Source organism: Aspergillus fijiensis, assembly GCF_003184825.1.
Source record: "Aspergillus fijiensis CBS 313.89 unplaced genomic scaffold BO72scaffold_6, whole genome shotgun sequence".
NCBI lineage: Eukaryota > Fungi > Ascomycota > Eurotiomycetes > Eurotiales > Aspergillaceae > Aspergillus > Aspergillus fijiensis.
In genome coordinates this window covers 154862-181651 of record NW_024468982.1, presented here as the reverse complement: position 1 = coordinate 181651, position 26790 = coordinate 154862, and the positions used below count along the sequence as shown (strand labels likewise).

At 53.5% G+C, this 26790-nt stretch overlaps 9 protein-coding genes across 9 annotated transcripts; 4 read left to right on the top strand and 5 right to left on the bottom strand.

The window, feature by feature from the left end:
- Positions 1–161: 161 nt before the first annotated feature.
- BO72DRAFT_465525 (Vps52-domain-containing protein) lies at positions 162–4521 on the top strand (the record flags this gene model as incomplete). Its single annotated transcript, XM_040946719.1, has 8 exons — positions 162–1031; positions 1085–1379; positions 1428–2212; positions 2263–2298; positions 2695–2699; positions 3150–3183; positions 3245–3370; positions 3532–4521. The coding sequence occupies 8 exons, from the start codon at positions 162–164 to the stop codon at positions 4519–4521; spliced, it is 3141 nt and encodes a 1046-aa protein (XP_040805096.1).
- Positions 4522–5461: 940 nt separating this feature from the next.
- On the top strand, positions 5462–6538 carry BO72DRAFT_238544 (uncharacterized protein). Its single transcript, XM_040939908.1, has one exon. It carries the CDS (start codon positions 5561–5563, stop codon positions 6392–6394), a length of 834 nt encoding a protein of 277 aa, XP_040805095.1. The 5' UTR covers positions 5462–5560; the 3' UTR covers positions 6395–6538.
- Positions 6211–9909, bottom strand: BO72DRAFT_483266 (FTFMHR domain-containing protein). The gene is made up of 7 exons (XM_040947788.1): positions 9483–9909; positions 9375–9429; positions 8227–9310; positions 8049–8171; positions 7952–8002; positions 7772–7896; positions 6211–7725 (listed from the first exon to the last, which is right to left on the bottom strand). Exons 1-7 carry the CDS (start codon positions 9556–9558, stop codon positions 6684–6686), a joined length of 2556 nt encoding a protein of 851 aa, XP_040805094.1. The 5' UTR covers positions 9559–9909; the 3' UTR covers positions 6211–6683.
- Positions 9910–10435: 526 nt separating this feature from the next.
- BO72DRAFT_444636 (class-II fumarase/aspartase family protein) lies at positions 10436–11995 on the bottom strand. The gene has a single exon (XM_040943865.1). It carries the CDS (start codon positions 11946–11948, stop codon positions 10518–10520), a length of 1431 nt encoding a protein of 476 aa, XP_040805093.1. The 5' UTR covers positions 11949–11995; the 3' UTR covers positions 10436–10517.
- Positions 11996–12483: 488 nt separating this feature from the next.
- BO72DRAFT_444635 (uncharacterized protein) lies at positions 12484–13023 on the bottom strand. Its single transcript, XM_040943864.1, has one exon. The coding sequence runs from the start codon at positions 12890–12892 to the stop codon at positions 12551–12553; it is 342 nt and encodes a 113-aa protein (XP_040805092.1). The 5' UTR covers positions 12893–13023; the 3' UTR covers positions 12484–12550.
- Positions 13024–14177: 1154 nt separating this feature from the next.
- Positions 14178–16134, top strand: BO72DRAFT_483263 (3-oxoacid CoA-transferase). Its single transcript, XM_040947787.1, has 5 exons — positions 14178–14567; positions 14623–14817; positions 14877–15608; positions 15667–15764; positions 15832–16134. The coding sequence occupies exons 1-5, from the start codon at positions 14297–14299 to the stop codon at positions 16057–16059; spliced, it is 1524 nt and encodes a 507-aa protein (XP_040805091.1). The 5' UTR covers positions 14178–14296; the 3' UTR covers positions 16060–16134.
- Positions 16135–17695: 1561 nt separating this feature from the next.
- BO72DRAFT_444632 (Zn(II)2Cys6 transcription factor domain-containing protein) lies at positions 17696–18934 on the bottom strand. The gene is made up of 4 exons (XM_040943863.1): positions 18787–18934; positions 18689–18702; positions 18536–18598; positions 17696–18480 (listed from the first exon to the last, which is right to left on the bottom strand). The coding sequence occupies exons 1-4, from the start codon at positions 18859–18861 to the stop codon at positions 17772–17774; spliced, it is 861 nt and encodes a 286-aa protein (XP_040805090.1). The 5' UTR covers positions 18862–18934; the 3' UTR covers positions 17696–17771.
- A 437-nt stretch (positions 18935–19371) lies between these two features.
- Positions 19372–23592, top strand: BO72DRAFT_474745 (tartrate dehydrogenase). The gene is made up of 5 exons (XM_040947290.1): positions 19372–19520; positions 19574–19843; positions 19921–20720; positions 21001–22673; positions 22829–23592. The coding sequence occupies exons 1-5, from the start codon at positions 19466–19468 to the stop codon at positions 23472–23474; spliced, it is 3444 nt and encodes a 1147-aa protein (XP_040805089.1). The 5' UTR covers positions 19372–19465; the 3' UTR covers positions 23475–23592.
- Positions 23593–24244: 652 nt separating this feature from the next.
- Positions 24245–26663, bottom strand: pab1 (polyadenylate-binding protein; the record flags this gene model as incomplete). Its single annotated transcript, XM_040940909.1, has 3 exons — positions 24245–24404; positions 24481–25109; positions 25164–26663. The coding sequence occupies 3 exons, from the start codon at positions 26661–26663 to the stop codon at positions 24245–24247; spliced, it is 2289 nt and encodes a 762-aa protein (XP_040805088.1).
- Positions 26664–26790: the final 127 nt, after the last annotated feature.

Genomic DNA, 26790 nt, shown 5'->3' with positions numbered 1-26790 from the left:
GGTAGCACTCATTCTTTTCTCTCACGTCTTCGTCAAGTCAGTTCTACCTCTTGGGGAACCTTCCCACCTTTGATCCACCTTTCCCTCTCTCCCCTCCCCCCGTCAATGAGGTCCGGGAAGCTGTCCGGTATCCGCACCCTTCTCCGTGCCGGCCTTCTACGATGTGGCTAGACCGCATTGCTGGCCATTCGACTCCCTCGGGGCCCCAGGTTGACAGTCGCAGCAATTCCCCTCTTCCTCCCCGAAGAACATCCTCTCGCTTATCGCCTAACATACAAAACAACCGTCCCGGGTCCAGTCGACAAACTTCCTCCTTATCCGTCCTCCTGACTCCTAGTGATTCGACCACCTCCCTTCCCGCAACCGCACGTGGTGACAGATCGCCGCTGAGACAAATCGCTGCAAGATCCCGCCCATCCGATGTTGCTGACCCGCTCGATGTTCTGAATGGCATTCTTGGGAAGCAGAATGCCAACCGGGACTCGTCTCCGGATGTTGTCCCCGACTCGAAGCCTTCGGAACTTGTGGAGGACGTTGACTTCCAAGGGCTGGGCTTGGAGGATTTTGTCTCCAAGAAGGATGAACCCAGACGAATTATCAGTATTGATGTCGGTGCTCAGACCGTTCAGCAGTTCGAAAGAGAACAGAACAAGTTTCAGGATCTACATTCGGCTATCACCAGTTGTGACGAAGTCTCGAGCTCGATGGAGACATATTTGAACGATTTCCAGAATGAACTCGGGACTGTTTCGGCAGAGATAGAGACTCTGCAGTCTCGCTCAATCCAACTGACTGCAATGTTGGAAAACCGACGCAATGTTGAACAGCTCCTTGGGCCTGCTGTGGAAGAGATCAGTATCTCTCCCAAAACAGTGAAGTTGATTGCAGAGGGACCGATCGATGAGAATTGGGTCAAAGCGCTCAATGAGATGGAAAGTCGGTCGGCAAGCATTGAGGCCAAAGTCTCGGGCTCGAACAGCACCAAATCCGTCGAGGACGTGCGGCCGCTTCTCACGGACATCAAGAACAAGGTCAGTATTGCCCTTGTGCATGTGTTATACGCTGAGGTTGACCTTTCCCATAGGCAGTGGAAAGAGTTAGGGACTATTTGGTGTCTCAAATCAGAGCGCTACGGTCCCCCAACATCAATGCTCAGATCCTCCAACAGCAGCGGCTGGTGAAATTCAAAGATCTATACAGCTATATCTCCAGGGCCCACCCAGCACTTACGGGGCAAATTACGCAAGCTTATATCAACACTATGCGATGGTACTATTTGTCGCACTTCACGCGGTATCGTCAAGCGCTCGAGTCAATCAAGATTTACCCCAGTGACCGGAACGAGGTTCTGGGAGGAGACCCGTCAGCTCACAAAACAGGTAAGCCGAATGAGAAATCGTGTGATAATATATCACTGACAATCCTAGGCTCTGCAGTTGCCGGCAGTCGCGCAGGGTCTGCGGCGCACGACCCGTTTTCCCTAGGAAGGAGGGTAGATATTCTGCGGACTGGTGCTCAGATTGCCATTTCTTCTTATCTAGCAGAGGAAGATAACTCCTTCCATGGCCTTGAAGTGCCATTCCGCAATTTCAATCTTGCCGTTGTGGATAATGTGTCTGCCGAATACTCGTTCATGACCGAGATGTTCTCGACATTGACCTTCCAACAAATTTCGCGCAAGGCGGTCGAGATTTTCGAACCAGTCTTTGGTCTGGGGCAAGCCCTGACAAAGCAGCTGATCGAACAGACGACGGACGCGTTAGGGGTCTTGATCTGCGTTCGATTGAATCAACACGCCGCTTTTGAGCTGCAGCGTCGCAAGGTCCCCGTTGCCGACTCTTACATCAACGGAGTGAACATGCAGTTATGGCCACGATTCCAGGTCATCATGGACACCCAGTGCGAATCATTGAAACGAGTGGCCGGGAATACGGGTCGTAGTGCGGTATCCGCTCTGTCCTTGGCCGGAGGCGACGATCTGAACAAGTCGTCGGCGCCTCATTTCCTCACGCAGCGATTTGGCCAGCTATTGCATGGGATACTGGTTCTCAGCAGTGATGCAGGAGATGATGAGCCCGTTGCCAACAGCTTGAAGCGCTTGACAGCTGAGTTTGACAACCTTCTGACGAAGCTTAGCCGTATTGGCGGTGATGCGAAGAGACGGGAGAGATTCCTTTACAACAATTACTCGCTTGTTCTGGCTATAATTAGTGTAAGGAACCTTCATTTCTTCGAGGGGTGACTATGCTGACCGAGAAATAGGATACCCAAGGTAAATTAGCGGTTGAGCAGAAACAGGTATGTCATCCTCAATCAACGGTAGTTCCGAGCTCCTGCTGACTTCAGCCAGCATTTGGACGAGATGCTGAAGAACGTGGGGAAGCGGTCTTGATAAGAAACCGATCGTATCCTTTGTTGCATTTATCTTATTTTCTGGTGTGCATCGATTGGTCCTACATATGTATAATTTTAAGCGTGTCATAGACTCTAGTAGATACTGCTACTATTTACCGTACCATAAAACCATTTGCATTTCACTTGTCTAGTCATGCCTGAGGCCAGGCCGGGGAGGCCGCGGGCCAGTAGGATAACTTCCTATTTCGGAGCCACTGACTCCAAGAAGGGCCTTCACACTGCAGCGGGCCTGGAGTGCTACCTAACCTACCTGGCATTGTCATGAACAATTGAAAGCAGTCTGCGTTAGTCCTTGAGTCAATGGCATGCAGCTGCATCTTCATTCAGCCTAAGCTTCTCTTTCATCATACCCCAAGATCAATTGTTTCCTCCGCCCTGTATTTTCTGGCACCCCCCCACATCCTTATCTACTTATCGCTGCGGCGGGCTGCAGCAGCTGGAGCCCGAGTGGGTTATCAGATGCCTAAATCGGACCCCGGGGCCGACCCGTCGGGGCAACTCATCCCGGCGCGACCGCCGCGCTATCAACCAAAACCTACCTACTTACACAGTACTCTTCAAGTCAATTGTATCCTCCGTATCCTACTCAATCCTTACTTCAGATGCTTTGACTTCACAGCCACCTCATCGTTCCAGCGCAGTTGCTAACAATCTGCCATGGCCACGAGAAGCACTCCCCGGTTCTTTGCCAGAAGCCTCCCCCTCCCTCTCGTTCGCCGGCGCGGCTTCTCCAGCACGGCCGCTGCCCGAGCCGACGTCACTCATGCGGTAAGTCAAAACAGACGATTTTTTTGTATACTGGAAGGCTTATACATGTCTTCTTCGAAAGGTCATAGGCGGCGGAGTAGTTGGACTCGCCGTGGCGCGCGAATTAGCCGGTCGCGAGGGGACGTCGACGATCTTGCTGGAACGGCATGATGCGCCTGGGACGGAGACGAGTAGTCGGAATTCCGAGGTGAGAGATTCAAACACTGATGCATATCTGGGTTCTTTGCGGCTCGAGATTGGTTATGCGTACTGGCGCGTTGTATACTTTGAAGAGAAGGAACAATTGAAGGGGGGTTTGGGCTGGGGGTTTTGGGCATAGTGATATTCCGCTGAGCTAACAAGGACTAGGTCATCCATGCAGGACTATACTACGGCAGCGACACGCTCAAGGCCCGACTGTGTATCCAGGGGAAGGAGATGCTCTACGACCTGTTGCAACGGCAGGGGCTCCCGTACCGCAACACGGGGAAATGGCTGGTGGCGCAGGACGCGGTGGAACGGGACTCGTTGGAGCGGATGCACGAGCACGCGCAGCGGATCGGGGTGCCCACGCGGTTTCTGAGCCAGCAGGAGCAGGAGCGCCGGGAGCCCGAGGTGCGGGCGCTGGCGGGTGTGCTTGAGAGCCCGACGACGGGCATCTTCGACAGCCACAGCCTGATCACGTACCTGCAGGGGGACCTGGAGCACCGCGGCGGCGACTGCGCGTTCCTGACGCGGGTGACGGGGCTGCGGCACCTGGGCCCCGGGCAGGGCTACGAGATCACGGCGGTGTCGGCCGACGGGGCGGAGACGGCCATCACGGCGGAGACGGTGGTGAACAGCGCCGGGCTCGGCGCGTGCGCGGTCAGCAACATGCTGCTGCCCGCTGAGCGCCACCGCACGATGCACTACGCCAAGGGCACCTACCTCTCGTACGCGGCCTCGTTCCCCAAAACCTCCGTGCTAGTGTACCCCGCCGTGACGAAGGCGCAGGCCGGCCTGGGCATCCATCTGACGCTCGACATGGGCGGCCAGATCCGGTTCGGCCCCGACTCCGAGTGGGTGGATAGTCCGGAGGACCTGGCGCCCAACCCAGCCCGGCTCGAGCCGGCGCTGCCTCTGATCAAGAAGTATCTGCCGAACGTGGATGTCAACGCGATCAGCGTGTCTTACTGTGGAATCCGGCCCAAGTTGAGTAAGACCAGCGGTTCCTCCTTCGGCTCATCGAAGGTCTGGCAGGACTTTGAGATTCGCGAAGAGGAGGGATTCCCAGGTTTTATCAATCTGTTGGGCATTGAGAGCCCTGGATTGACCAGCAGTTTGGCCATTGGTAAGATGGTGAAGGAGATGCTCTACTAGAGCGATCAAGTCCATGTATATAATGCAAAGAAAGCAGTTGTAGATACATAAACCAAGTCATACAGCAAGGCGATGGAAGAACAAGCGGGCTAGTTTGATGAAGGAATTGGCAGCCAGGTCTCAGCCATACAGATTGCTTATTCCTTATTCCTTATTCATTATCTACCACAGTACACAGTACTCGATAAGGTATGCTCTGGAAGACCCAAACCAACCCTCAAATCGGGTCTCCTGTCAAAGAGCGGCATTCCCTCCCCACCACAACCTTATTCAGCAAGCTCAAGTGGGTTCGCCATCGCAGCGGACGTGACGTCAAGACTTTCGGGGGGGTGGACACAACTGGCAAAGACGTCTGTCAGGTTATGCCATTGCAACAATCACCGCATCAAAAAGGGGGCTCGTTTGACAAACAAACCACTAGTTACACTTCTATTCTAAGACATTAATAGAGAACGTATACTGTACATCTCCGCATAGGTCCGATATATACGGGGGTTCATGTAAGGAGTCACATCCATGTTACGTACTGTGCTTCGTATCCAAGTGAAAGCTGAGACAATGGATCCCTTCCCGAATCGGCAGGGTGGGTTTGCCACAGTCCAGTCCAGACCAGACCCTTGCTGGTTGACGCGTTGTGCAGTGCAGTTGGAGACCCTGCAGTGGCTGATCCACCAGACCCTTTCCTTTCCTTTTCCTCTGTACTTTAGTAGTAGGAGGTGGAGAAGGAGGGAGGGAGGGAGGTAGTCAATCGATTCTTTGTTTCCCAGCTTCTTCCTGCTCTGCACATATACCTTTTTTTTTTCCAATTCTTGGAGAGTACATACTCCATCTTTGGTATACATATACTCCCCGTCACTTACATTCACTGGTATACCTTACTATACTATACTATACTATCCTACATCCCACAAACGCATAACCACCTCCTCCCTCGACAACACACACACACACACCTTATCCTCCGCGAAACCACCAACCTCCCAACAACCAACCGATATCCAACAACCCACAACCTCAGCCAGCCAGCTATAACCCCAACATGCCTCCCCAACTCCAATCCCCCTCCAAACCCAACAACATCCACACCCCGTCACAACCCCCCCAAACCACCTCCACCCTGCCCAACAAGATCCAGAAACCAACCCGCCGCGCCCGAAAACACCAACCAGCCCCCACCTCGGCGCGATGCTGGGACTGGCTCCTCCTCCCGGCCAGCAGCAACACGCACTTCGCCAAGAACCGCGCCTCGTTCGAGACGTACCGGCGGGCGCCGTGCAAGATCGCCAACCAGCGGGTGCTGGGCGTGGGAACCGTGCAGCTGCGGGTGCGGCGGGCGCCCAACGACCCGCGCACGACGACGCTCGTGCTGCGCGACGTGCTGCACATGCCGCACGCCCGGTGCAATGGGATCAGCGTGGCGAAGTTTACGGGGGATTTTTGCGATCATGATTGCGGTGTTGGTAGTGGTGGTAATGGGGGGTGGCGGAGGGGGTGTGGGAGGGGCAGTGTGGGAGGGCAGAGTGAGAGTGAGGAGGGGGAATGGGTAGGGGAGATCGAGGGCCCCCTGCCGGTGGTGGTCGGCGTGGAAGGGGAAGGCGAGGCGGAGCATTTGCAGGTGCGGCGTGCAAGTACCACCAGTACGATTAGCAGCTGCGGTGGTGGGGAGGAGGATCGAGGGGAGGGGTTGTGGTTTGCGGAAGGGAGACCTGAGAGGGGGTGCTCGAGGGTCGTGTTGGCCGGGGAGCATCATCATCATCATCAGTCGCTTGATGTTGGGGAATTGGCAAATGAGCAAATGCTGAAAGGACTCGTTGTCTCCAAGGAGGAGTTGGAGCTTTTGAATGAGAGGGTCAGGAATCGGTCTTGGGTCTGAACATTCGGAAAAAGATTAAATAATTTCATTCGTGTTTCTCATGGGATACTGTTCGGCGTCTGGCCTGTTTGTTATTGTACAGAAGTTTGGATCATAATTGCAATCACTTTTGAAGCAAAGTGACCATTTGTGCGCTCATGACACCAGTGGGGATTGTTCAGCCGGCTGATCAATGCCACTACATACCGGAGCGTCTTCGAGACTAAACTTGTGACCGTGACCTGGGCCAGTCAATCCAAGCACGCATAGGATGAACGTCAATAACCCTTGCCAGTGGCCACTTGACGCTTCATTCTACGTCCATTAACACATCGCTCATGATGTGAAGCACATAAGAAAACTTGCGCACGCTCCATTTGCCAGCGTCTCTCAACAACCCGGCATAGTCCAGCAGAACGCGTCGTGCGGACTGATATCCGCCTTGAATGGGCATCCCTCGGAGGTACACCGTCCCCCCGTTGCGGATGAAGTTCACAGCCGGCTCATCGGACAGCGAAAAAGGTTGACTGCCGTGCGGGACCATGTAATTGGTAAGTCCCTCAGTACCCACCTTCTGCCAGTCGATATCATCGAAAAGCTCGATCGCAGTGCCCCCTCCCTGCGGATCAGCGACATTCGGCACCATGAAAACATAGAGTCCCAGGACTAGCGCCGCGGAGAAGAGAGAAAAGACTGAGTGGAACATCATATGGTCGGAAGTCTTGCGGTTCGTCAACACCCTGTAGATATGAGCCGCATGTAGACAGGCTCGTCTGGCAGCCGGTGTCTGCGACCACGCGGCAATGTCAGCCAAAGCTTTCCGGCCAGGAGCTGGACCTGATCGCCCTGCCGCTAGATCAAAGATCTGGGTGTCTGCCGACAGCGTCAAGCACATATTGTGCCACGTCACAGCCGCATTGGGATTCAATCGAGCAAGTAAGTCTCCATACTTGTCGGCGATCTGCAGCTGGAGAGGCGCGAGACACCTGGCACGAGGATCCATACTGTAAGTGTGGCACGGCGCGAAGGGGAATTGTGGTCTGTTCGAGAGAAGACGGTAGTAGGCTTCAGAGAGCCGCAACTGCACCAGTGATAGCACCGCGTGCATACAAAAGTCGTCGACCGGGCTCTCCAGTTCGGGAAGGCCCACGCTTTCTGACGGTGCCACAATCGTAGGCATTAGCATGCCTTTCCCGCTACATATCAACTGCATCCATCGCATGGCCGTGATGGCTCGGAAAAGTGCGTCGTCACATGGCAGTAATAACTGGACTGAATCGGGCACGACAATGGGACTCGTGGACATAAATGAAGAATACCAAGAGTCCAATAGCAGCAGACCGGTAATTAATCTAAACAATTAGCCAAGTCCACAAAAGAATGGTGCGATGTACCGACCTTTTCACAGACTCTACCTTGCTCCAGGCTTTCCACCTCGTCTCAACATCAGTAAAGGTGTCGAAAAGGTTCATATCAAGCACTTGTCCTTCTGTGGCGGCGAAAAGACCATGCCGTTGCGCGATCTGCATGGATATTAGCGCCGAGCTGCCAACACTTATCATGTCTTCCGGTACTTACCGATATGAGATTGACATAGAGCATCTGACATTTTTCGAGATGTTCCTTCTCCTGCGCACTGTCAGCAAGTCCTAGATACTTATTGGAAATGACATACCCCAGTCATAGCAGCCAGGTTGAGAAACAGAAAGCAGGCGGCAAAGGTAGAGACGGTGCACACCGAGTTCTCCACGCCCACCGAACACTTAGCGAGATCGGCCGTGAGGCGCTCAAGCATCAACTGTTGGGCTCGTTGATCAGCAAAGCACCAAGCGTGTGAAGTCCTGCTCACCCACCGAGAAGTTCCTGCAAACGAAATCCATTGTTCCTCTAGTCCCCAGTAAGACCATTCCAATGAGACACATAGCATACAGTACCGCAGGCTGCGTATCGCTTGCAGAAAAGGTAGGAACATGGATGAAAGGCACCAGTGGGTGGAATTCGCGGAAGTAAAGGTCGAGCGCCATATCGAGTACCTCGGCTGGGGGAAAGTTGTGGTTCTTTGGAATGGAGCCCGAAGCCAAGGAAGGAAGCGTGTTGGTCCCAGGCAGCACATGCAGCTGCGACTGTTCGGTTTGTCCAAAAGCAAGATAGAGGCGTTGCCTACACGCTTCGTCAAGCCCATACCTCGATCCCTGTGGTCCGACTGGGCCACCTGACGGGGGTGTTGCCGACAGGGTGAATATGTTGTTCATGTCACTGCTGGCTACATCTCGCCACAGGCCGTTCATCAGGCGACCGGTGTTATTTGCTGGAGCGAGCCAATAGCGCTGTACGCGAGAGAATCGCTCATTCGGGATCAGGTTCCCCGATTTTGAGGTCTCACCATCGGTTGAGAATTGCTGTTGGTGCTGCTGAGGTGTTGACACGGAATCTCCACCTGGGAGGCTGCCAATTGGCTCTCCCATCATGTCCAGGGAACCATTGTGCGAAATCGAGTCTCCACGGGGCTCCAGCCAGAACTGCAGCAAGTCATTCTGCATTGGATCGAGTATGGTTCCTCTGAAGTATTGCTGGTCCGGGCCGGAGATGTGGTTCCATCCGAAGTATTGATGTTGTTGCTCGTCAGGCATCATTTGATTGACCTCTGGTTCCGTGCGAGGTTGGTGGGTGGATATATTGGCCAAAAAGTCCAAAGACGATGATGGGATCCCCGGCGTTGCGGGCAGCGACGTGCCTCGGTGCGACGGGAGATTCTGCATCTGTTGGAGATCGTTGGGGCTCATTCCCTGCATGCCCTGCTGGCTGGCATGCGAAATAACCGGTGTTCGATCATTATGCGGTATAGTGGCCGGCGAGGCAGCCTGAAGACTCTTTGGTTCGCTTGTCTCCTCCTTGCGGGGGTTCTTGTGGCCTTTGGCATGGCGACTCAGGACGTCACTGCAAGAGAGCCCCGGGGGTCAGTGATCAGACCGCGCGCAACAATTTGGGGCACCAGATTCACCTCCGTGAGAACCGCTTCAAACAAACACTGCACTGGTAGGGCTTCTCTTTCGTGTCTAGTATATATGAGCATCAGTGTGAATTTAGCCCCACGGGGAGATTGCCATACGCGACCGTTCATGGCGCTTGAAATGCTCTGTTTTCTTGAATTGCCGATCGCAGATAGTACACTGCTTCATGACCATGATTCTGCTCGTCGGGGAGCCACTGAGGTGGGTATGTCAAAGAGACAGTCACACAGAAGAATGCATTGAGGTTGCACCATGCGGAAGGAGTACAGGTCGAAATCCAAGGAGGGAAAGATTCTTGCAACCAAAGTGTGAGGGGAAGAGGAAGATTGTTTGAACTCTGAAGAGCTTCGAAGATTAAGCCGTCGGGAAATGGGACAGGTTATCTCCGATCTGGTCAAGCGTGGTTTCCAGCTGAGTTTCTCGCCGATCCTAAAAACAGTGGGGCGAAACGAGTTCCGGAGTGAGTGAACTGTAGGTATGCAATGAATACTGAGTACCTTAGTTAAAATCACGATCCTAGGGGATGGGGTAACAAGGGAAATGCCATCGTCATGACTTGAATTCATCAAATTGCGATTTTGGATTAAATTAAGCTCCCAGAGAGCCGGGCTCAGCTGGGCTGCAAAGAGTGGCCTCCCCATGGGGTTTAGCGCATGCGCCACCGTCCGCTAATTTACCTTATTATGTTCCAAGTAACCTCAAAACAGTCGATTAATGCATGTTCATCGGGCAGTATGCGATACGCATGTAGTTCAAAAGGCCATGGTTTGGTTTGGTAGCAGTCTTCGAGCCTTGAAGTTGATGCTGGTAGAACAATCATCACCAGCTCAACGAGCGTAATACTTGAGGTCGAGGGAGGAAGGGAAGAAAGCAATTATTCTATGTACATTATCTAAAATGAAGCATGCGGGGTAGCCCTCTGTACTTATGCTTACCAGTTGTCTGGCCTGTCATGGTCTGCGTCCGTGCAGAGGAACTACCTTAGCGTGGAGCCATGTGGGAGAGGGTGGATGGTGGATGGTGAATGGTGCCAGGATGGTGGACGCTCCCGGAAATCCCTCACTTCTTATCAACACCGCCAAGAAAAGTCCTCCTTCCAGTCCCCTCCATATACATTCAGGAAACAGCATATCTCAATCGACAGCCAAGACATCATCCACCATCCGCATCGATGCACCGAGGTAGTTTACCGGGTCACAGAGCTGGCTCACGCGTTCCTCTGTCAGCTTCGAGGTCACCTCCGGCTTCTGCGTCAAGCATTGGAACAATGTCTGCTGCGACTCGATGCTCTCCCGACATGCCTCGTAGACAATATCGTGTGCTTTCTGGCGACCCACATGCGGTGCCAGACCCATCATCACTGCCTCCGCCACGATCAACCCTTTGGTCGAGTGCAGATTGGCTATCATCTGCTTGCTGTGCACACATAAGCCGGACAGCGCGAATTGCGTCTGCGACAGCGCCCCGACGGTGATCACAAAGCTTTCCGGCACTGCTACCCACTCTAAATGCCAGGGACCCGATGCGCGCTCGAAGTCCGCCACCATGCCATCGAGAACCAGGCCTGCGTTCGACCGCAAGATCTTGGATGCAGCAAGGATCACCTCACTCGAGATGGGATTGCGTTTCTGTGGCATGGTGGAGGAGGCGCCACGGTGGGGCACAAACGGCTCGGACACCTCCCCCAGCTCATTCGACGACATCATGATAATATCCAGGGCCACCTTGCCCATCGACCCTCCCATCAGCGCCAGGAAGTTCACAATCTCCGCCACGCCGTCTCGCGCGACATGCCAAGTGATAGACGGGTTCTCCAGTCCCAGCTCTTCCGCCAGAGCTCTGCGTACGCGGAGCCCGTCGTCCCCGGGGCCCAGCGACGCCAAAGACCCTGCTGCTCCGCCGAACTGAGCCAGTAAGCACCGACGCTTCAGCTGCTCTAAGCGCTCAGCATGGCGTTGGAAACCAGACAGCCAGACTGCGCACTTGTAGCCGAAGGTGACGGGCAGGGCGTGCTGCAGATGGGTGCGGCCTGCCATGGGCGTGTCACGGTATTTTACAGACAGGCCGCGTAGAGTACGGATGACTTCCTTGAGAAGTCGCTCGACAACATTCAGGCCCTCTTTCATCTGTAGGACACTGGCAAGATCCATGATATCCTGCGTCGTGGCCCCCCAGTGAACGTACTTGCCAGCCTCCTCGCCACATATCGTCGACAGTTGACGAACAAGCGGCAGAATCGGGTATCCTACAACCTCAGTTTCCTGTCGCAGACGGTCCATGTCCAATTGCGATTCACGTATCTTCTGCGTCACCAGGTCTCCGATCCGTGGGGGAATCACGTCGCATCGTGACTGGGCTCTGGCGAGCGCGGCCTCGGCGTCGATGCATCGCTGGATGTATGCCTCGTCGTCGAACACTTTCCGGATCTCCTCTGTTCCGAATAAGGTGCGAAAGATGCCCGAGTCGATTGCACTGACAGAGCCGATTGTTCTGCGAGATGTGACCTGCTGGACTCGCGGTAGAGGCAGACGAGCTATCTGAGCAAGTGAGCGTGATGCTAACATTGTTGCTGCTACTTTGGCGAAATAGGCAGAGATTACTAGCAAACGTGTATTGGTGAACAACCAGGATAGTCTAGAAATTTGACGCTTAGTTGCTGAGAATTGGAATGTGTCCCGACTCGTGAGAGTCCCTGGGACATCATTCCATTGCGGGGATGCGGAGAAAGAACAGCAAGTTACCCTGGTGACCCAGCGACTTGTCGTCATTGTGTGGGGCTGGACAGCTTGCACTTGGAGGTGTATCGGTTATAAGTTCAACCGACCTATTTCTAGTAGTAATCTGCGCCTAAAGATCCTGTACAAACAGACTTGTAGACTAGGAGCCTCAGCGATAAACTTATAAAACTTATATCTGATAGACTTCCTTTGCTGCTGATTATTTTGATTATTCCTGAAACAGAAACAGCCTGAGCTCAATGAAATACCATTATATCGACCCAAGAGCACGACATAGATTAGGGTCACGATAAGAGATGCTCAAAATCAGACTTGCAGCTAGCCCACTCAATTGTCATCCTGACCACATTGTGGTTGGTCCCTCAAAGACGAGCTCAATCCTCCCACAGATCCTCAATCGACGTATCCTGAAATCCGGGCAGAACCAGTCAGAATCTGTCTTCAAAGTTGGTATCCGGCAATATGGTGAGAAGGGTCCTCTCGCGGGTGTCGGTAAGTTCTTGGATGTTCTTGTACTGGTCCGTCTGCTTCTGCTGGATCCATTTATAGAGGTTCTGGAGACTGAAGCCGTCACTGGCGTCGTAGTTCCACCATTCCATGGTCTCGGCCTGGACAGATTTGATGCTTGCATTGTCTGTCTTGGTGTACTTGTGCAGCCCCCAGTAGAATCTCTTCGCATCGTCCCGGGTGGCGGCGGTCAACAGCCAGCGATGCCATTCGCCGGGGTAATTGCCATTGTGACGGTTTGAAATGTGGACGTAGAAGGGCATTCTGTCGGGTGCGCGAGTGTGTTTGTCCGCGAGAAGTGGGCTGTGGACCTGAGTCTTCTGGTGGGTAAGCCTTGCTTGTGACTTATGAGTCGAAACGAGTTGGGTGATTGTCTTGCCGGACTATGCGTAAGCTGGCACCTTGATAGGTAGTTCAGTTGATATATGTGAGATGATGGCATGTGAATCTCATCAACTCCGAGCCATGTATGGTTTTCATCGTTTTCACGTCATAATGGCTCGCAAGATGACACTGGCGGTGTAGTTTCCGTGGGTATTGACGACCACAGAACAACTTCCGCTCGCTCACAAGGATCTTGGTAGTAGAGAACGGATGCTGCTGGCGCAGTTGAGAGCTTCCATTGCTGAGCCAATTCGTGCTGAAAAACAGATTATGCTCATCCTCAGGCACAGACTACTGAGATGTGGGGAACTTTAGACGGGAAGGCACTAGGTTAGGCAAACCGAGACCGAGGATTGAAATCTACCTTGGCCTCGACCAATGGAAGGAGAGGAAAAATGATGCTAATGCACCTCGGCAGTTCCATTACCATCTTGATAAGATATTGCCGCAATCACGGTACGATTGTAGAACAGCGCTACTGAAGATTTGTCTTTCAGGTATCACCAGTCATAAGTCCCTGATCATTATTGCTGAGACGGTAAGATGAGACTCAATGGGCAGGAATACCCCAGGATTCGGCAGATCCACCCCACAGTCTGTCTGTTCGTCGGATTCCATCGGCAATGAATTCCTTGAGATCCCGTGAGCAGGTGCGATTTCACCCGATCTCGCAGTTGGCCAACTGCCATCGCCTCCAGAGGCTTGCCGATGCCCTTCCCGCTTTCGGAATCGTAAAATACGCGGTAATCATAACGGGGTTCGTCCAGTGAGCATGCCCAGGGACTTCTGGTGTAGCAAACCCCAAGAAAACCATGAATCTCACCTCGAGTGACTCCGGTTGATCTTGAAAATGTTCTAGCCTCGGTGACTCTTCATCGGAATGGCGAATACCTTATTCGAGCCCGATCGGAGTCGCGTGAGCCCTGTGCGCGATCCCCCGTCCACCCCCGCAGGGTTGAACGTTTCTCCCCCATGGGCGGGCAAGACGTACAAAACAATACGAGCCAGCAGTCACGGGCGCAGTGGGGTCGGCTTCGGAAGGCGGCAAAGCGAAGTTGGAGTTTCGGCGGATAATCGCTTTTGTCGGCTGCGTGGCGGTGGTCACTAGCCGAAACGGAGACGAGCTATGCAGCTAATGGTTACCCAAAGGACAAGACCCGGGGATTCTTCGACTAGTACTTCTACACCCCCAATTCCTCTCCTTCATTTTTTTTTACTCTCTTTCTTTTCTTCCTTCCCCAGTTTTGTACTCAATTCACATTTGGCCAGGCTGATCGACAATCATGTCGCGGCCTTTCCCTGCGGTCCCCGCCGTGTTCCGCCCCGTATGGCGGCGGAACTTCTCCGCGTCTACCTCGCAAAGAGCTATTAACAAGATCTGCCCGTCGGCTCAGGAAGCCATCAAGGAAATGAAGGGGGCCTCCACGGTTCTGGTCGGAGGTTTCGGTTTCTCGGGTGTCCCCAACACATTGATCGATGCTGTGCGCGATCGCCCGGATATCAAGGATCTGACTGTCGTCTCTAACAATGCTGGCATGCCTGGTCGTGGTCTTGGTAGGTCCAATTGCACCGGAGACATAGCGGAGGACTTCATTCTGACTGTAAGCAGGTCAACTGCTTGAGTCCAAGCAGATCACCAAGATGATTGCGTCTTTCATCGGTGAAAACAAGGTCTTCGAGAAGATGTACTTGAACGGTGATCTCGAATTGGAATTGACTCCCCAGGGCACTATCGCTGAGAAGTGCGCTGCTGGTGCTTCTGGTGTCCCTGCTTTCTATACCCCCGCTGCTTATGGAACTATCGGTATGTTTGCGCATGACTGCCGACCAGCCCGAAGTGACTCCAGCTAACCAGGGACATAGTACAAACTGGTGAACTCCCCGTCCGCTACAACAAGGATGGCACCGTGGCCCTCACGTCCAAGCCCAAGGAAACCCGCGAATTCAACGGCAAGCAATACCTCCTGGAAGAATCGATTTTCGGCGACTACGCCCTGGTCAAGGTCCACAAGGCCGACAAGCTGGGTAACTGCCAGTTCCGCAAGGCTATGAACAACTTCAACGAGGCCATGGCCAAGAACGCCAAGTACACCATCGTCGAGGCCGATGAGATCGTCGAGGTTGGCGAGATCGCTCCCGAGAACATCCACATCCAGAGCATCTACGTCAACAAGGTCATCAAGAGCACCGGCGAGAAGCAGATCGAGAAGCTCACCTTCGCCAAGGACCCCAGCGAGTTGCTCCAGGCCGGTGACAGCGCCGCCACCGCCCGCCGCGAGCGCATCGTCAAGCGTGCCGCCAAGGAGTTCCGCGATGGCATGTACGTCAACCTCGGTATCGGAATGCCCCTGATTGCTCCCGCCTACCTCCCCGAGGGTGTGGAGGTCGTCCTCCAGGCCGAGAACGGTATCCTGGGTCTGGGTGGCTACCCCCAGCCCGGCCAGGAGGACCCCGACTTGATCAACCCTGGCAAGGAGACTGTCACTTTGGACAACGGTGCTTCTCTCTTCGGTTCCCACGAGAGTTTCGGAATGATTCGCGCTGGTCGCATTGACTTGACTATGCTCGGTGCTCTGCAGGTCAGCCAGTACGGAGGTGAGTATCCCGGTACCCGTGTCTACGTCGATCGCAATTGCTGATTCGGTCTCTCCAGATTTGGCCAACTTCATGCTTCCCGGTAAGGTCAAGGGTGTCGGTGGTGCCATGGACTTGGTCGCCAACCCTGAGAAGACCAAGGTTGTTGTTACTATGGTAAGCACTCCCCGCCCAAACCCCCTTCAATCTCCAATGCAGTTCACTAATTCGACTCGAAAAACAGGAACACACCGACAAGAAGGGTAACCCCAAGATCTTGTCCGAGTGCACTTTCCCCCTCACCGGTCCCCGCTGCGTGTGGAAGATCATCACCGATCTGGCCGTCTTCGAGGTCAGCCCCACCGAGGGTCTGACCCTGGTCGAGCACGCCGAGGGCGTGAGTGTCGAGGAGATCCGCAGCAAGACTGCTGCTCCTTTCAAGGTCGCCGAGGACCTCAAGCCCATGCTGTAAAAACTTTTAGAGGACCTAGTACTTCTTGATAGATATTTGTGTATATAATGTGAGAATGACCTATTGAATAACCATCGGAATTAGACAAACAAATTTAGATCTATCCACCGTTCCACCCACTCAACTCTACACATACAATCCCATATCTATCATGTCTTAGACAATACTTCATCACAGCAACAACAGCAACTTTGAAAAAAAAAAATGACGAATCCATCCCCAACATGTAATAGAACGCAAGCTACTTCACCCCCAAACACCACATCACCTTAGAGCCAGCCCCTTCAAGCACACAAAAGAAAAGGGTTCAATGCCCCGTCATCCCGTAACAATCCGCATAAAAACGCAGCTCCGGATCCATCACCGGCTGATGAGTGATATGTTTCGCCGTAAGACGTCTCGGTGCGTCGAACGCCAGCCCCCCACCCTCTTTATCGTGTTCCTCCTGCGACTTCCACGCCTCCTCGTCGTCGATCGGGGCGTCGTCACGGCGCACGAACCCGTCGACCTTCTTGGGGTGCAGCCGGGGCGAGTTGATTGGTTTAGGGGGCATGTTTCTTTTCCTTCTTCAAATAGCTGAGTAGTCTTTTGAGTTTTGAGTTTTGAGTGTGTGTGTGTGTGTGTGTGTGTGTGTGTGTGTGTGTGTGCTCGGTAATGAACTAAGGAGATGTGAGATTGGGGTCTGAGATAGTGGATTTTTCTTCGGGGTGGGAGATCGTTTCTTGGGGGGGGGATTGTACAGTACTGGGATGGGGGCTTATATGCTGCCATTTTCTCCCTCCCCTGGCGGAGAGGGGGCCCCGGGGAGGGAAGGCTAGGGGATGAGATCATGCTACTTTCATAGTATAGTATCTGTGCCTTGCTCCGCTCGATGGCGAGTTATTCCCCGTACTTCTGAGTTGATGGAGCTATCTATGGAACACTCATAGATAACTGGGTCGAAAAGATAAGAATATTGTATCATGCCAGATGGCAATGGAAGGCTTTTTGTTCAAAGTTGCATGGTTGTTGTGTTTTAGAGGGCATGGCGTCATGGCGATGTAAAGACGTATTAGTGGTTCGAGGATACTCGTCAGCCCTTGATAGCGGAGGTACTCTGGTGAAGTCGAATGTGACGCAAAAGTCTCGGCGTAATGAAGTTCTTTGCAGGGCATGATATTTCCTGGCTGGGTTTTGTGAAGAAACGCTATGCGACTATTTGAAGCGGGTATACGATGCCCCTCCCTTCTCCTGAGTCAGCCACGCCAAACTAGTATTAGTTACTGACTCAGATGTATTCAGTTAGCGGTCGAATCAACAGATATTAGTCTAGCCTTGACGTTGGAAAGTATCGCTACTGGTCCAGAATCCTTGCATCACTTGATCATGTCATCTGTCATCCCCGCATGTGGGGTTCCTCGTGGGGCCCGAGCGGTTGGCCTACTACGAGTACTTTTGAGGTCTACGGGTATCTTGTCTTCTACTGCCACCCGCCAATGGCTTTGTCAGACTGAACTAAGAGAGTATGCTGTCAGTTTTGTTGTTACTTACTTATCAAAGAAGAATAGCTATATCATGGTGACTGAGAGTATCGATTCACATGCGAGAACGCTTTCAAGAATCACATTGCGCCGTTAACAGCATCAGTCCTTCGTTCCCATGGCCAACATACAACAATCTGAAAATATTTCCATCTAGGTATATATATGTGTGTAATATGCTCCTGCCCGTCACTACCAAAGATATTGCTGCTGAAAACTCACAGAAGGTGCGCCCCTCCATAAACTCGGTGCTTGCGGTGTGCTCAGCCCATGCCCTCGCAAGTGGTCCGACTGAGAACAACTGATACGAGGGAGCTGTATGGCGGGGAACATCGGACCCGAATGCGGCTCCGCCTCCCTTTCTCGGTACGCCTCGGGGTGATTCTCGAGGCTACTTATCGGTTCTTTCGCCGGTTCGCTTCCTTCGTCCAGTCTCGCATATACGTTGGCTCGGTATGGGGTTAGCGGTGGAAGCTCGGATCTGGAGGCAGCCGCTGGTCGGTAGTCGCTGGGTTCGTGTGAGCTCTCCCTCAAAGGTTCACTATCCCTGGAATTGAGGATGTCGGAGACGCTCGTGACCGCCCTGTCCGCCGAGTTTCGTCCTGAGCCCGGTCGTTGTTCTTGATTCAGGCAGTCCTGCTGCCACGCTCTGACATCCTGTACGCTGTTGAGAGGAAACTGTTTCCAGTACTCCGTTCCTCGTTTCCCCGATCGCGAGGACGGCGTATACGACGGTGGAGGACTTCGGGCCGCAGTCATGCCGGGGTGGATATCTGACTGAGCACTATGTATCGAGGATGATATTTGTGCGTCGGACATGTGTGCCAGGAATTTCAAAAGCAGAGATTCGGTCTCTTGAAGCCGATGCTCGAGAGCTTCGATGTAGCCTTTCGCGGGGCCTCTGTAGGGAATCTTAAGCATGTCAAATGATTGAGGGAAACAATGCGTCGGCGTACCGTTTCAGTTGTTCGGGCCAATCGCAACGCCGGTTGTGTTGATGACATTGTGTGCAGACCGGTCTTAACAACCATGATAGTCAGCTCTGAGATGTCTTTTTTTTTCACTTTCGAATAAAGTCTTTCGGGTGGGAGCGAGTGGAAGCTGCTCACTTATTTCCATTGCACTGCGGATTGCGGGGTTCACGTTAGCATCGCATCTTGCGATAAGAACCTAACTTGGTTGATAGCAAATAATGGATGGAGCTTACCTTCTGCTTCCTGAACCGGCAGGAATTGCATGCCACGGTGATCCGAGAGACTTTGGTCGCTTTGCTAGGGGCCATTTCTTCAGGCAGAACTTATGGCAGCAATACAGATAGAGATCCTGGAAAAGTTGGGACTGCAGGCCAAAGTCGCACGCCTGTGGGAATCGGGGAAGTTCGACCTTTCTTGCCCCATATTATTATCGCATGGAGGAAGCCGCAAACCCCCCGATTCGGCTAAGTGCGGGAAGCAGTGGAGAAGTCGCCGGCTGAACGGTTAGCCGACAACTGCTTTTCCTGCCCTGTTGGGAAGTCCCGGCAATGCTGCATGGATCAACGATCATCCTCCTGGATTTTGTATCCCTGGTAGATGATGTCGTCGTTATCACATCTGAAGCAATGTAACACCTGTGATGGCTTTCGATGGTTGTTTTCGAGAGAAGTAACATCTACAGCTGTGGCCATGGAATTTGAACCAGCAGAATACGGTAGGTTATACGTACCATTGCCGCAGGCATGGATAAGATAACGCAGAATGACTTCAACAATACTGTACCAGTGGGTCCTTCATTTCATATGTTGGGCTCGATTCGAGATTTCGGTATAACTTTCATTAGATGGAGAGGCCTATTGAGAAAGTCTCGGATGCAGTCCGAGTGGATATAGATCGCCAAAATTAGAATGGATGAACTTTCAGGCAGAACATATGCAAAGTACGAAGTATAAAGATTCGACGAAGAGTGAGTGTGTATTGCATGCTAGCAACTAATGAAACAATATTGACTCTGTTCAGGCAAACGATTTTTCCTTAACAAATTGGCCGAAATGACTTCATACCGGATTGCATCTATTCCCGGTGACGGAATTGGCTTGGAAGTGGTGAAAGCGACCATTGAAGTAGTCAGCAAACTCGCGCAAGTCCTCGGTACCTTTAATATCGAATTCGAGCACATCCCGTGGGGAACAGACTACTACAAGCAACACGGTCGATATGTGTCCGAAGATGCCTTAGACATCCTGCGGAAATTTGACGCAGGGTTGTTCGGCTCAGTGGGACATCCAGGTAATTGGACCCGTTCCTGTTGACGGCGCCTCAACGGCTGCCAGATTTGTGCAGTAGAGCTAACAGAAGTCCCCTAGATGTCCCTGATCATGTCTCCCTTTGGGGCCTCCTCTTAGCCATCCGCGGACCCTTACAACTCTATGCCAACGTACGTCCCGTACGCACGTTTCCGGGTACCAAGTCCCCTCTGAACACTGCAGCCGAGGGAATCGATTGGATGCTTGTGCGAGAGAACTCAGAAGGTGAATACTGTGGGCAAGGCGGAATCAGTCATATCGATCAGCCATGGGAAACTGCGACAGAGGTGGCGATCTTCACTCGAGTCGGTATCGAGAGGATCATGCGTTTTGCCTTCAAGACCGCGCGCTCGAGGCCACGCCGTCATCTCACGGTGGTAACCAAGAGCAACGCCATGCGATATGGCATGGTCCTCTGGGACAAGATCGCAGAGGAAGTGTCCAAAGACTTCCCCGACGTGACTTGGGACAAGACGTTGGTGGATGCCATGACTATCCGTATGGTGAACAAGCCGGAGTCACTGGACACTATCGTGGGCACCAACTTGCACATGGACATTCTGTCTGACCTCGCTGCTGGCTTAGCAGGGTCAATTGGTGTGGCCCCCTCGGCAAACCTCGACCCTACTCGGAAGAATCCTTCCATCTTTGAGCCGGTACATGGCAGTGCCTTCGATATCATGGGCAAGGGCATCGCCAATCCGGTGGCTACTTTCTGGTCTGCTGTCGAGATGCTGCAGTGGCTGGGCGAAAAGGAAGCGGCGAAGAAGTTGATGGAATGCGTTGAGAAGGTGTGCAGAGCTGGTGTCTTGACTGCTGATCTTGGAGGCACGGCCACCACTCAAGACGTGGTCGATGCAGTTAAGAGGGAGATTGAACACTTGAAGATGGATTAGCTTCAGATCGAGTAGCTTCTTAGAGCCAAATACAAAATATAGTATACATCACTATTGTCTAAGATCTTTTGTTGTATAGTAAGTTGTATACTCCGCGTGGTAGGCGTCAAGGCGGGATCTGACTAAGCAGGTCGGCTTTTCCGCTCCGGCCGATCTCCGAGTCAGCGTGATGGACCGACAGTTGCATCAAGTTCGATTCTCAAAGTCCTGATATCCTTCGAATCCGGATTTAACTCATCACTAGGACGGGCATCATGCTCCTGTCAAGATGCAGTTCCCAGTACCCGCGTCTGGCCCGACGGAAATCGGGTCCTTGACTGCACACTCGCTGGAAGAAAGTGAGTTTGTCGGCAGCTCCAGCGGCGTTTACTTCATCAAGACAGTCCGACGGGCTTTTTCCCACAGTCTGGACCCATTGGATGCTTCGTCTTCTAGCCAGGGGTTCCCTCCTCCGGAAGATACTCTAGTAGGCAGTGAGGGCTTGCCATCTGCCCGAAGATCAACGTCATCGCCTGCCGCAACATCTCCAACCGTTCAAGGGCATGGCCATGCCTCGCGACAATGGAGATATGACCCCACGGTGGCAGCAATCCTGGGGAAGTTCCCGCCGCTGGAAATAGCCCGGGAGCTGATGATGATGTACTTCAAAGTCTGGCATCCATTGTTTCCGTTCTTGCACGGTCCGTCGTTCTTGAACGCCATGGAAGCCTTATGCTCCGAACGACGTCAGTCGGCCACCGAGGCTTTGCCTTTGGAGGAGCATCGAAGTGCTTGCTGGACGACCATCTTCCAATGTGTTTTCAATCTGGCCAGTGTACTTTGTTCAGAGATCGATTTCCCTCGTGAATCGCGCATCGAGTCATCTAACAACATGCACGCTTTACTTGGAACCCTATCCTGCAGACATGATATCCTCTCTGTGCAGGCGCTGCTCGCCTCGCAACTATATCTCGTAGCTAAGATGTCACTTCGGACAGCCTCCACCGTCGGTGGCTGTATGCTTCGATCTATACTGCATGCGGGCCTACATCGTTGTCCATATCGCTACAAGGAACTTACCTCTCATGATCGGCAGCTACGCAAGCGGATTTTCTGGTCTGCATACGCCATCGATCGATACTTGAGCCAAACGCTTGGTCTGCCTCTTGGAATCCAAGACTCCGATATTGACGTTTGCCCGCCTTTGGCTTCCGAGATCCACGTCCCAGGTTCTTATGAGAGGATCAATGCCATCAGACGTGCCGTTACCCCCAGCACTGCAGGATCGTCGCCCATCTCTACAGAAGACCGATTGCGCAGGCTCGAGAGGTCAGCGTATGGCCAACAGCCACTGTCCGCAACACCGAGACATCCCGCCGAAGACAACGAACAGCACCGGCGAGAGCTCGTGTTCGCAAGTTATGTCGAGTCCGGGAAGCTAACAGGGCGAGCGATCGAGCTGTTCCACAAGTCCATCCTTGTCCGCTCCGTCCCTCACAGCTCGGTGCTCTTCCTCATCACTGACGTCCACAAGTGGTGGAATAGTCTATCGATCGAGTCTCTCCAGCAAGGAGGGGCCCATCAACCTGCCGCAATACCACCAACAGCCTTCCCCGAGGACCGCAACCCAGCAGCAATAGTCACGGCAAACCCCAACGCCCCGTTCAACTTCGCCCCCTTCTTCACCGTCCTCTACCAACACCTCATCCTCCTCATCAACCGTCCCTCCCTCTCCCTCAACCCGTCCAGCCCGGAATTCTGCTCCGGCCTCCAAACCTGCATCGGCGCCGCCCGCGAGATCCTCGCAGCCTTGACCACCCAGCAAGAAAGCGGACAGGCGTTTTTCTGGCCCGGGTTCCTATCGGCGGCATGGATGTCCGGTCTCGTGCTCGCATTTGCATGTCAACTCCGCCAATACGTGTTGTCCAAAGGATCCCAGTATGTGTCTCATCTTAACCCCTCCAATTCACCGTCTACATTGCATAGCAAGAGCAGTTCCTCTCCTTGCAATCCTCCCAACCTCCAACCAAACCATCCCCCACCCCCCCTTTCTCTCCGCATCTCCACCCACATAACTAAATTCAATCAAACAGAGAAATCTCCAAATGCCTCACCATCCTAGAAACCATGGCCCACCAATGGGAAACCGCCAAACAATGCCACAAATCCCTCTCCCTTCTCTCCCGCTACATCCACCACCACCACCACCAGATTACCACAGATTCCACCGCACGACGACCCTCAACCGACACACCACCCATCACGCGCAAACGCAACTTGAATGACGACTTGCAGCAAACACCAGACCATCCAGCACCCAGCGGTCGCCATCGCAGACCTCCTCCACCACCACCTCCTCCTTCTGGTGCAGCAGCAGCAAGAAGCACCAATCCACCATCAAACAACCACCTATCTGCTCGCGAACCCATCACAGCCACCACCAATCCAATTAACACCATGAATAACATTCATAATGATAACGACGAGGAAGATGCCCGACATCGACATCCCCCGACCACGCGCAACAGCAATGTTCAGGCGGAATTCTCGGTGGACGCTGGAACTGTGGGATCCGACAATCACGATCGATTCACGTGGGGCGACGATGACCACCCGGGTTCAACAATGTCGGGGTTCGCGGCCATGGACGGCGTGAGTGCGGACATGATGGATCTGTTGCAGGGGAGTAACTTTGACGATCTGGCGGATATGTTTGGACAGCAGTTCCCTACTTTCTAGATCAGGGATGGCATGCATGCCCTGTATAGTATAGATACTGTACACATTGCTCGCTGCCTCCACGTGGGCAACGTGGGCAGCTAGTGAGATTTCATGATAATCAACTACAAAAGCTTGGCTGGGATATGTTACTGGAGAATCAGAAGCCAGAGATCGTAAAGTCCCGTGAGGAAGTCATATGTCTATATTACACTCGTGTCATACCATCGGATACGAGGTAGGTTGAAGTTCTGACGGGATAGGAAGAGATACAAGCACTATCGCAACCTCCTTCCCCGGTCTGGTTCATGAAATGAAAATGAAAAAGACGATAACAACCATGGCATATCCGAAGCAACTTTTATCTCCGATCCCAGTCTTGTAACAGTTCGAAGCTTTTTCCCCGCTGGCATCATGGAATCAACCTGTTTGCGCGCAACACCGTTTCCATCAATTGAATCGTGAAAAAGAAGAAGTCGACCACAAAGGATGCTTGGTCCCTTGAAGAATGGGAAAGAAAGAAAAATCGAATGGTATGAGAAGGATCCAATAACATGTTGCTCACTGAACAAGGCCCGACGACACCACGCACAAAGAAACTTTTAGTAACCCAGGGATATCAGACCAGGACGGAAATAGAAAAAAAAAAATAGAAGAAATAGGAGGAAGAGAGGTGAAGAGAGGTGAAGAGGTAGGGTAATAAAGAGGTTAAGAAAATGGGAGATAAATCGTTAATTGAGTAGGAAAGAGTATTCGAGGTCATCAAAAGTGGTAGGCATTGAGACGATAATTTACGACTTGTTCTCTTCGGTCGCAGTCTCCTTGGCCTCCTCCTTGGGCTTCTCAGCCTCAGCGGGAGCCTCGGGCTCACCACCCTTGTTCTTCATGTACTCATCATAAACGCTGAGGGCCTCGTCGACCTTGGCGCGGAGAGCCTCCTCGTCCTCGAGCCTGTAAGAAATGTATTAGCTTTGTTCCAAGCGACCCAGGTTGAAAGGGCGGGGTATAGTTGTAAGGGTATACTCACAGGCTGAGAAGCTCAGTGTTCTCCATCTCGAGAAGCATACCGGTGATCTTGCCGGCAAGCTCGGGCTGCTGGGCCTGGATCTTGGGGTAAAGAGCCTCACCAAGCATCTGCTTCTGCTGAGCAGGAGGAGCAGCGCCAAGGGTCTGGGCGTTCAGACCGCCAGTAGCGCCCTCCTGGTTGGCAGCGGGCTGAGCAGCGTTCTGTCCGCGAGCACCCTGGCCAGGGCGGATCTGTCCCTGCTGGAGGGGAACACCGCCGCGACCGTAGCCGGGACCGCCGCGCATACCCTGACCCATGGGCATACCAGGAACCTGACCACGGCCACCAGCGCCGCGACCGAACTGAACCTGACCCATCTGAGGGTAGCCCATGCCGTTAGGAATGCCACCAGGGCCCTGCATGGCACCCATGGGAATGCCCTGGGCGAAGTTGGGGGGCATCTGCTGGTTGGGACCCATGCCGCGACCACCCTGCTGACCGGGGAAAGGACCGGGGTACTGGCCAGGGCGTCCACCGGGGATACCCATGACCATGCCGGGCTGAGCGGGGAAGGGCATACCACCACGCTGGCCACCAGCGGGGATGAAACCCTGCTGACCGGGACCGTAGAAGACGGCGGGCTGCATGTACTGGAAATAGTTAGTTTCGAAATCGAGGGGGAGGATTGGATGGAGAACACTTACAGGCTGGGGCATGCCAGCGGCGGCAGCGGCCTGCTGCTGTCTGATGGTGTTGCGAGCCTGGATACTGGCCTCAAGCTGGCTTCTGCGGACATCCTTGCGCTGAGCAAGAGCGACGTAGAGGGGCTTGCCGTTGATCATGCGCTGGTTCATCTCAGTGACAGCCTTGGAAGCCTCGTCGGGGCTGCTGAAGCAGACGAAACCGAAGCCCTTGCTCTTGCCAAGACCCTTCTTGTCGGACTTCTTGGACTCCTTGTCCTTCTCATCGGAGGACTCGCTAGCCTTCTCCTCAGCCTTCTCGGCGGCCTCCTCGGCCTCGTTCTCATTCTCCTTGTTGGCCTCCTTCTCCTTACCAGCAGAGTCGGGAGACTGGGTGCGTTCACCATTGACACTGTCGCGCATGACCTTAGCGGAGGTGATGGTGCCATAAGGTCCGAAGAGCTCGCGCAGCTTCTCGTCATCAACGTCATCGGTCAAGTTCTTGACGTAGAGGTTGACACCCTGGTACTTGGAGGCCTTCTCCAAGCGGGCAGCCTCGTACTGCTTGCGCAGCTCCTCCTCACGCTCGTGCTTCTTCTGGGCACGGCCGACGTAGAGCTTCTGGGTGCGGATCTCCTTCTCGTTCATCTCCTCGACGGCGGCCTGCGCGCTGTCGTGGGTGGCGAAGTTGACGAAACCGAAACCACGGCTCTTGCCCTCCTGGTCACGGCTCAGGGTAGCAGAGGTGATCTCACCGAACTTCTCGAAGAGCTTGCGGAACTCCTCGTCATCGATGTCGGCGTCCAGGTTCTTGATGTAGACGTTGGTGAAGTTGGCCTTCATCTCCTCGAACTTGCTCTGGCGGTCCTTCTTGGAGATGTGGTGGCCGACGAAGACCTTCTTGTCGTTCAACAGCATGCCGTTGACGTGCTTGATGGCGTTGTTGGCAGCCTCGGCAGTCTCGTAGTGAACGAAACCGTAGCCCTTGGAGTTGCCGAACTCATCCTGAGCGACCTTGCAGCTCAGAATGTTGCCAAAAGCAGCGAAGGTATCGTGAAGAGCCTTGTTGTCAATGGCACTGTCGAGGTTCTTGATGAAAACGTTGCCCTGACCAGTCTTGCGGAGGGCGGGGTCACGCTGGGACCACATGATACGGCAGGGCTTGCCCTTGATCAAGGTGTAGTTAAGGTCCTCGAGGGCGCGCTCACCGTCGGCGGTGTTGTTGTAGTTGACGTAGGCATATCCGAGCGAGCGTCTGGTAACAGCGTCACGGCAAACACGGATAGAGGCAACCTGGCCGATGGAGGAGAAGAGCTCATAGAGCATAGCCTCAGTGACGGAGGGGTCGAGTTCACCGACATAGAGGGAGGCGGAGTGAGGCTGGTTGTTGTTGGGGGTAGGAGCAGCGTTCTCAACAGCGGTGACCTCGGGGGCTTCGCTGGGGGCAGCAGCAGCAGGGCTGGTCTCGGGGGTGCCGTTGACAGTGTTGTCGGTGGCAGGGGTGGTAGCAGCGTCGGAAGACATTTTTATGGTGTTACTGTTGGGAGAGAAGGCAGATTAGCCGAAGTTCAAGCTCAATTTGAGCCAGGCAGCGGAAGTGGATGGATAAGCGTGCAATCACAGGGTTTCGGCTGTAAGCGAGAATCACAAG

Excerpts from the sequence above, each read along its gene's own strand:
- BO72DRAFT_238544 (XM_040939908.1), top strand. The coding sequence starts at position 5,561 with ATGCCTCCCCAACTCCAATCCCCCTCCAAACCCAACAACATCCACACC.
- BO72DRAFT_483266 (XM_040947788.1), bottom strand. The coding sequence starts at position 9,558 with ATGGTCATGAAGCAGTGTACTATCTGCGATCGGCAATTCAAGAAAACA. Across the intron at positions 8,172-8,226 it reads TCGTTTGCAGGAACTTCTCG|TTGATGCTTGAGCGCCTCAC; the intron begins GTGGGTGAGCAG and ends CGAGCCCAACAG. Across the intron at positions 7,897-7,951 it reads TCTATGTCAATCTCATATCG|ATCGCGCAACGGCATGGTCT; the intron begins GTAAGTACCGGA and ends ATATCCATGCAG.
- BO72DRAFT_444636 (XM_040943865.1), bottom strand. The coding sequence starts at position 11,948 with ATGTTAGCATCACGCTCACTTGCTCAGATAGCTCGTCTGCCTCTACCG.
- BO72DRAFT_444635 (XM_040943864.1), bottom strand. The coding sequence starts at position 12,892 with ATGCCCTTCTACGTCCACATTTCAAACCGTCACAATGGCAATTACCCC.
- BO72DRAFT_483263 (XM_040947787.1), top strand. The coding sequence starts at position 14,297 with ATGTCGCGGCCTTTCCCTGCGGTCCCCGCCGTGTTCCGCCCCGTATGG. Across the intron at positions 14,568-14,622 it reads CATGCCTGGTCGTGGTCTTG|GTCAACTGCTTGAGTCCAAG; the intron begins GTAGGTCCAATT and ends GACTGTAAGCAG. Across the intron at positions 15,609-15,666 it reads GCAGGTCAGCCAGTACGGAG|ATTTGGCCAACTTCATGCTT; the intron begins GTGAGTATCCCG and ends CGGTCTCTCCAG.
- BO72DRAFT_444632 (XM_040943863.1), bottom strand. The coding sequence starts at position 18,861 with ATGGCCCCTAGCAAAGCGACCAAAGTCTCTCGGATCACCGTGGCATGC. Across the intron at positions 18,481-18,535 it reads TGGCCCGAACAACTGAAACG|AGGCCCCGCGAAAGGCTACA; the intron begins GTACGCCGACGC and ends GATTCCCTACAG.
- BO72DRAFT_474745 (XM_040947290.1), top strand. The coding sequence starts at position 19,466 with ATGAACTTTCAGGCAGAACATATGCAAAGTACGAAGTATAAAGATTCG. Across the intron at positions 19,521-19,573 it reads GTATAAAGATTCGACGAAGA|GCAAACGATTTTTCCTTAAC; the intron begins GTGAGTGTGTAT and ends GACTCTGTTCAG. Across the intron at positions 22,674-22,828 it reads GTGTTGTCCAAAGGATCCCA|AGAAATCTCCAAATGCCTCA; the intron begins GTATGTGTCTCA and ends TCAATCAAACAG.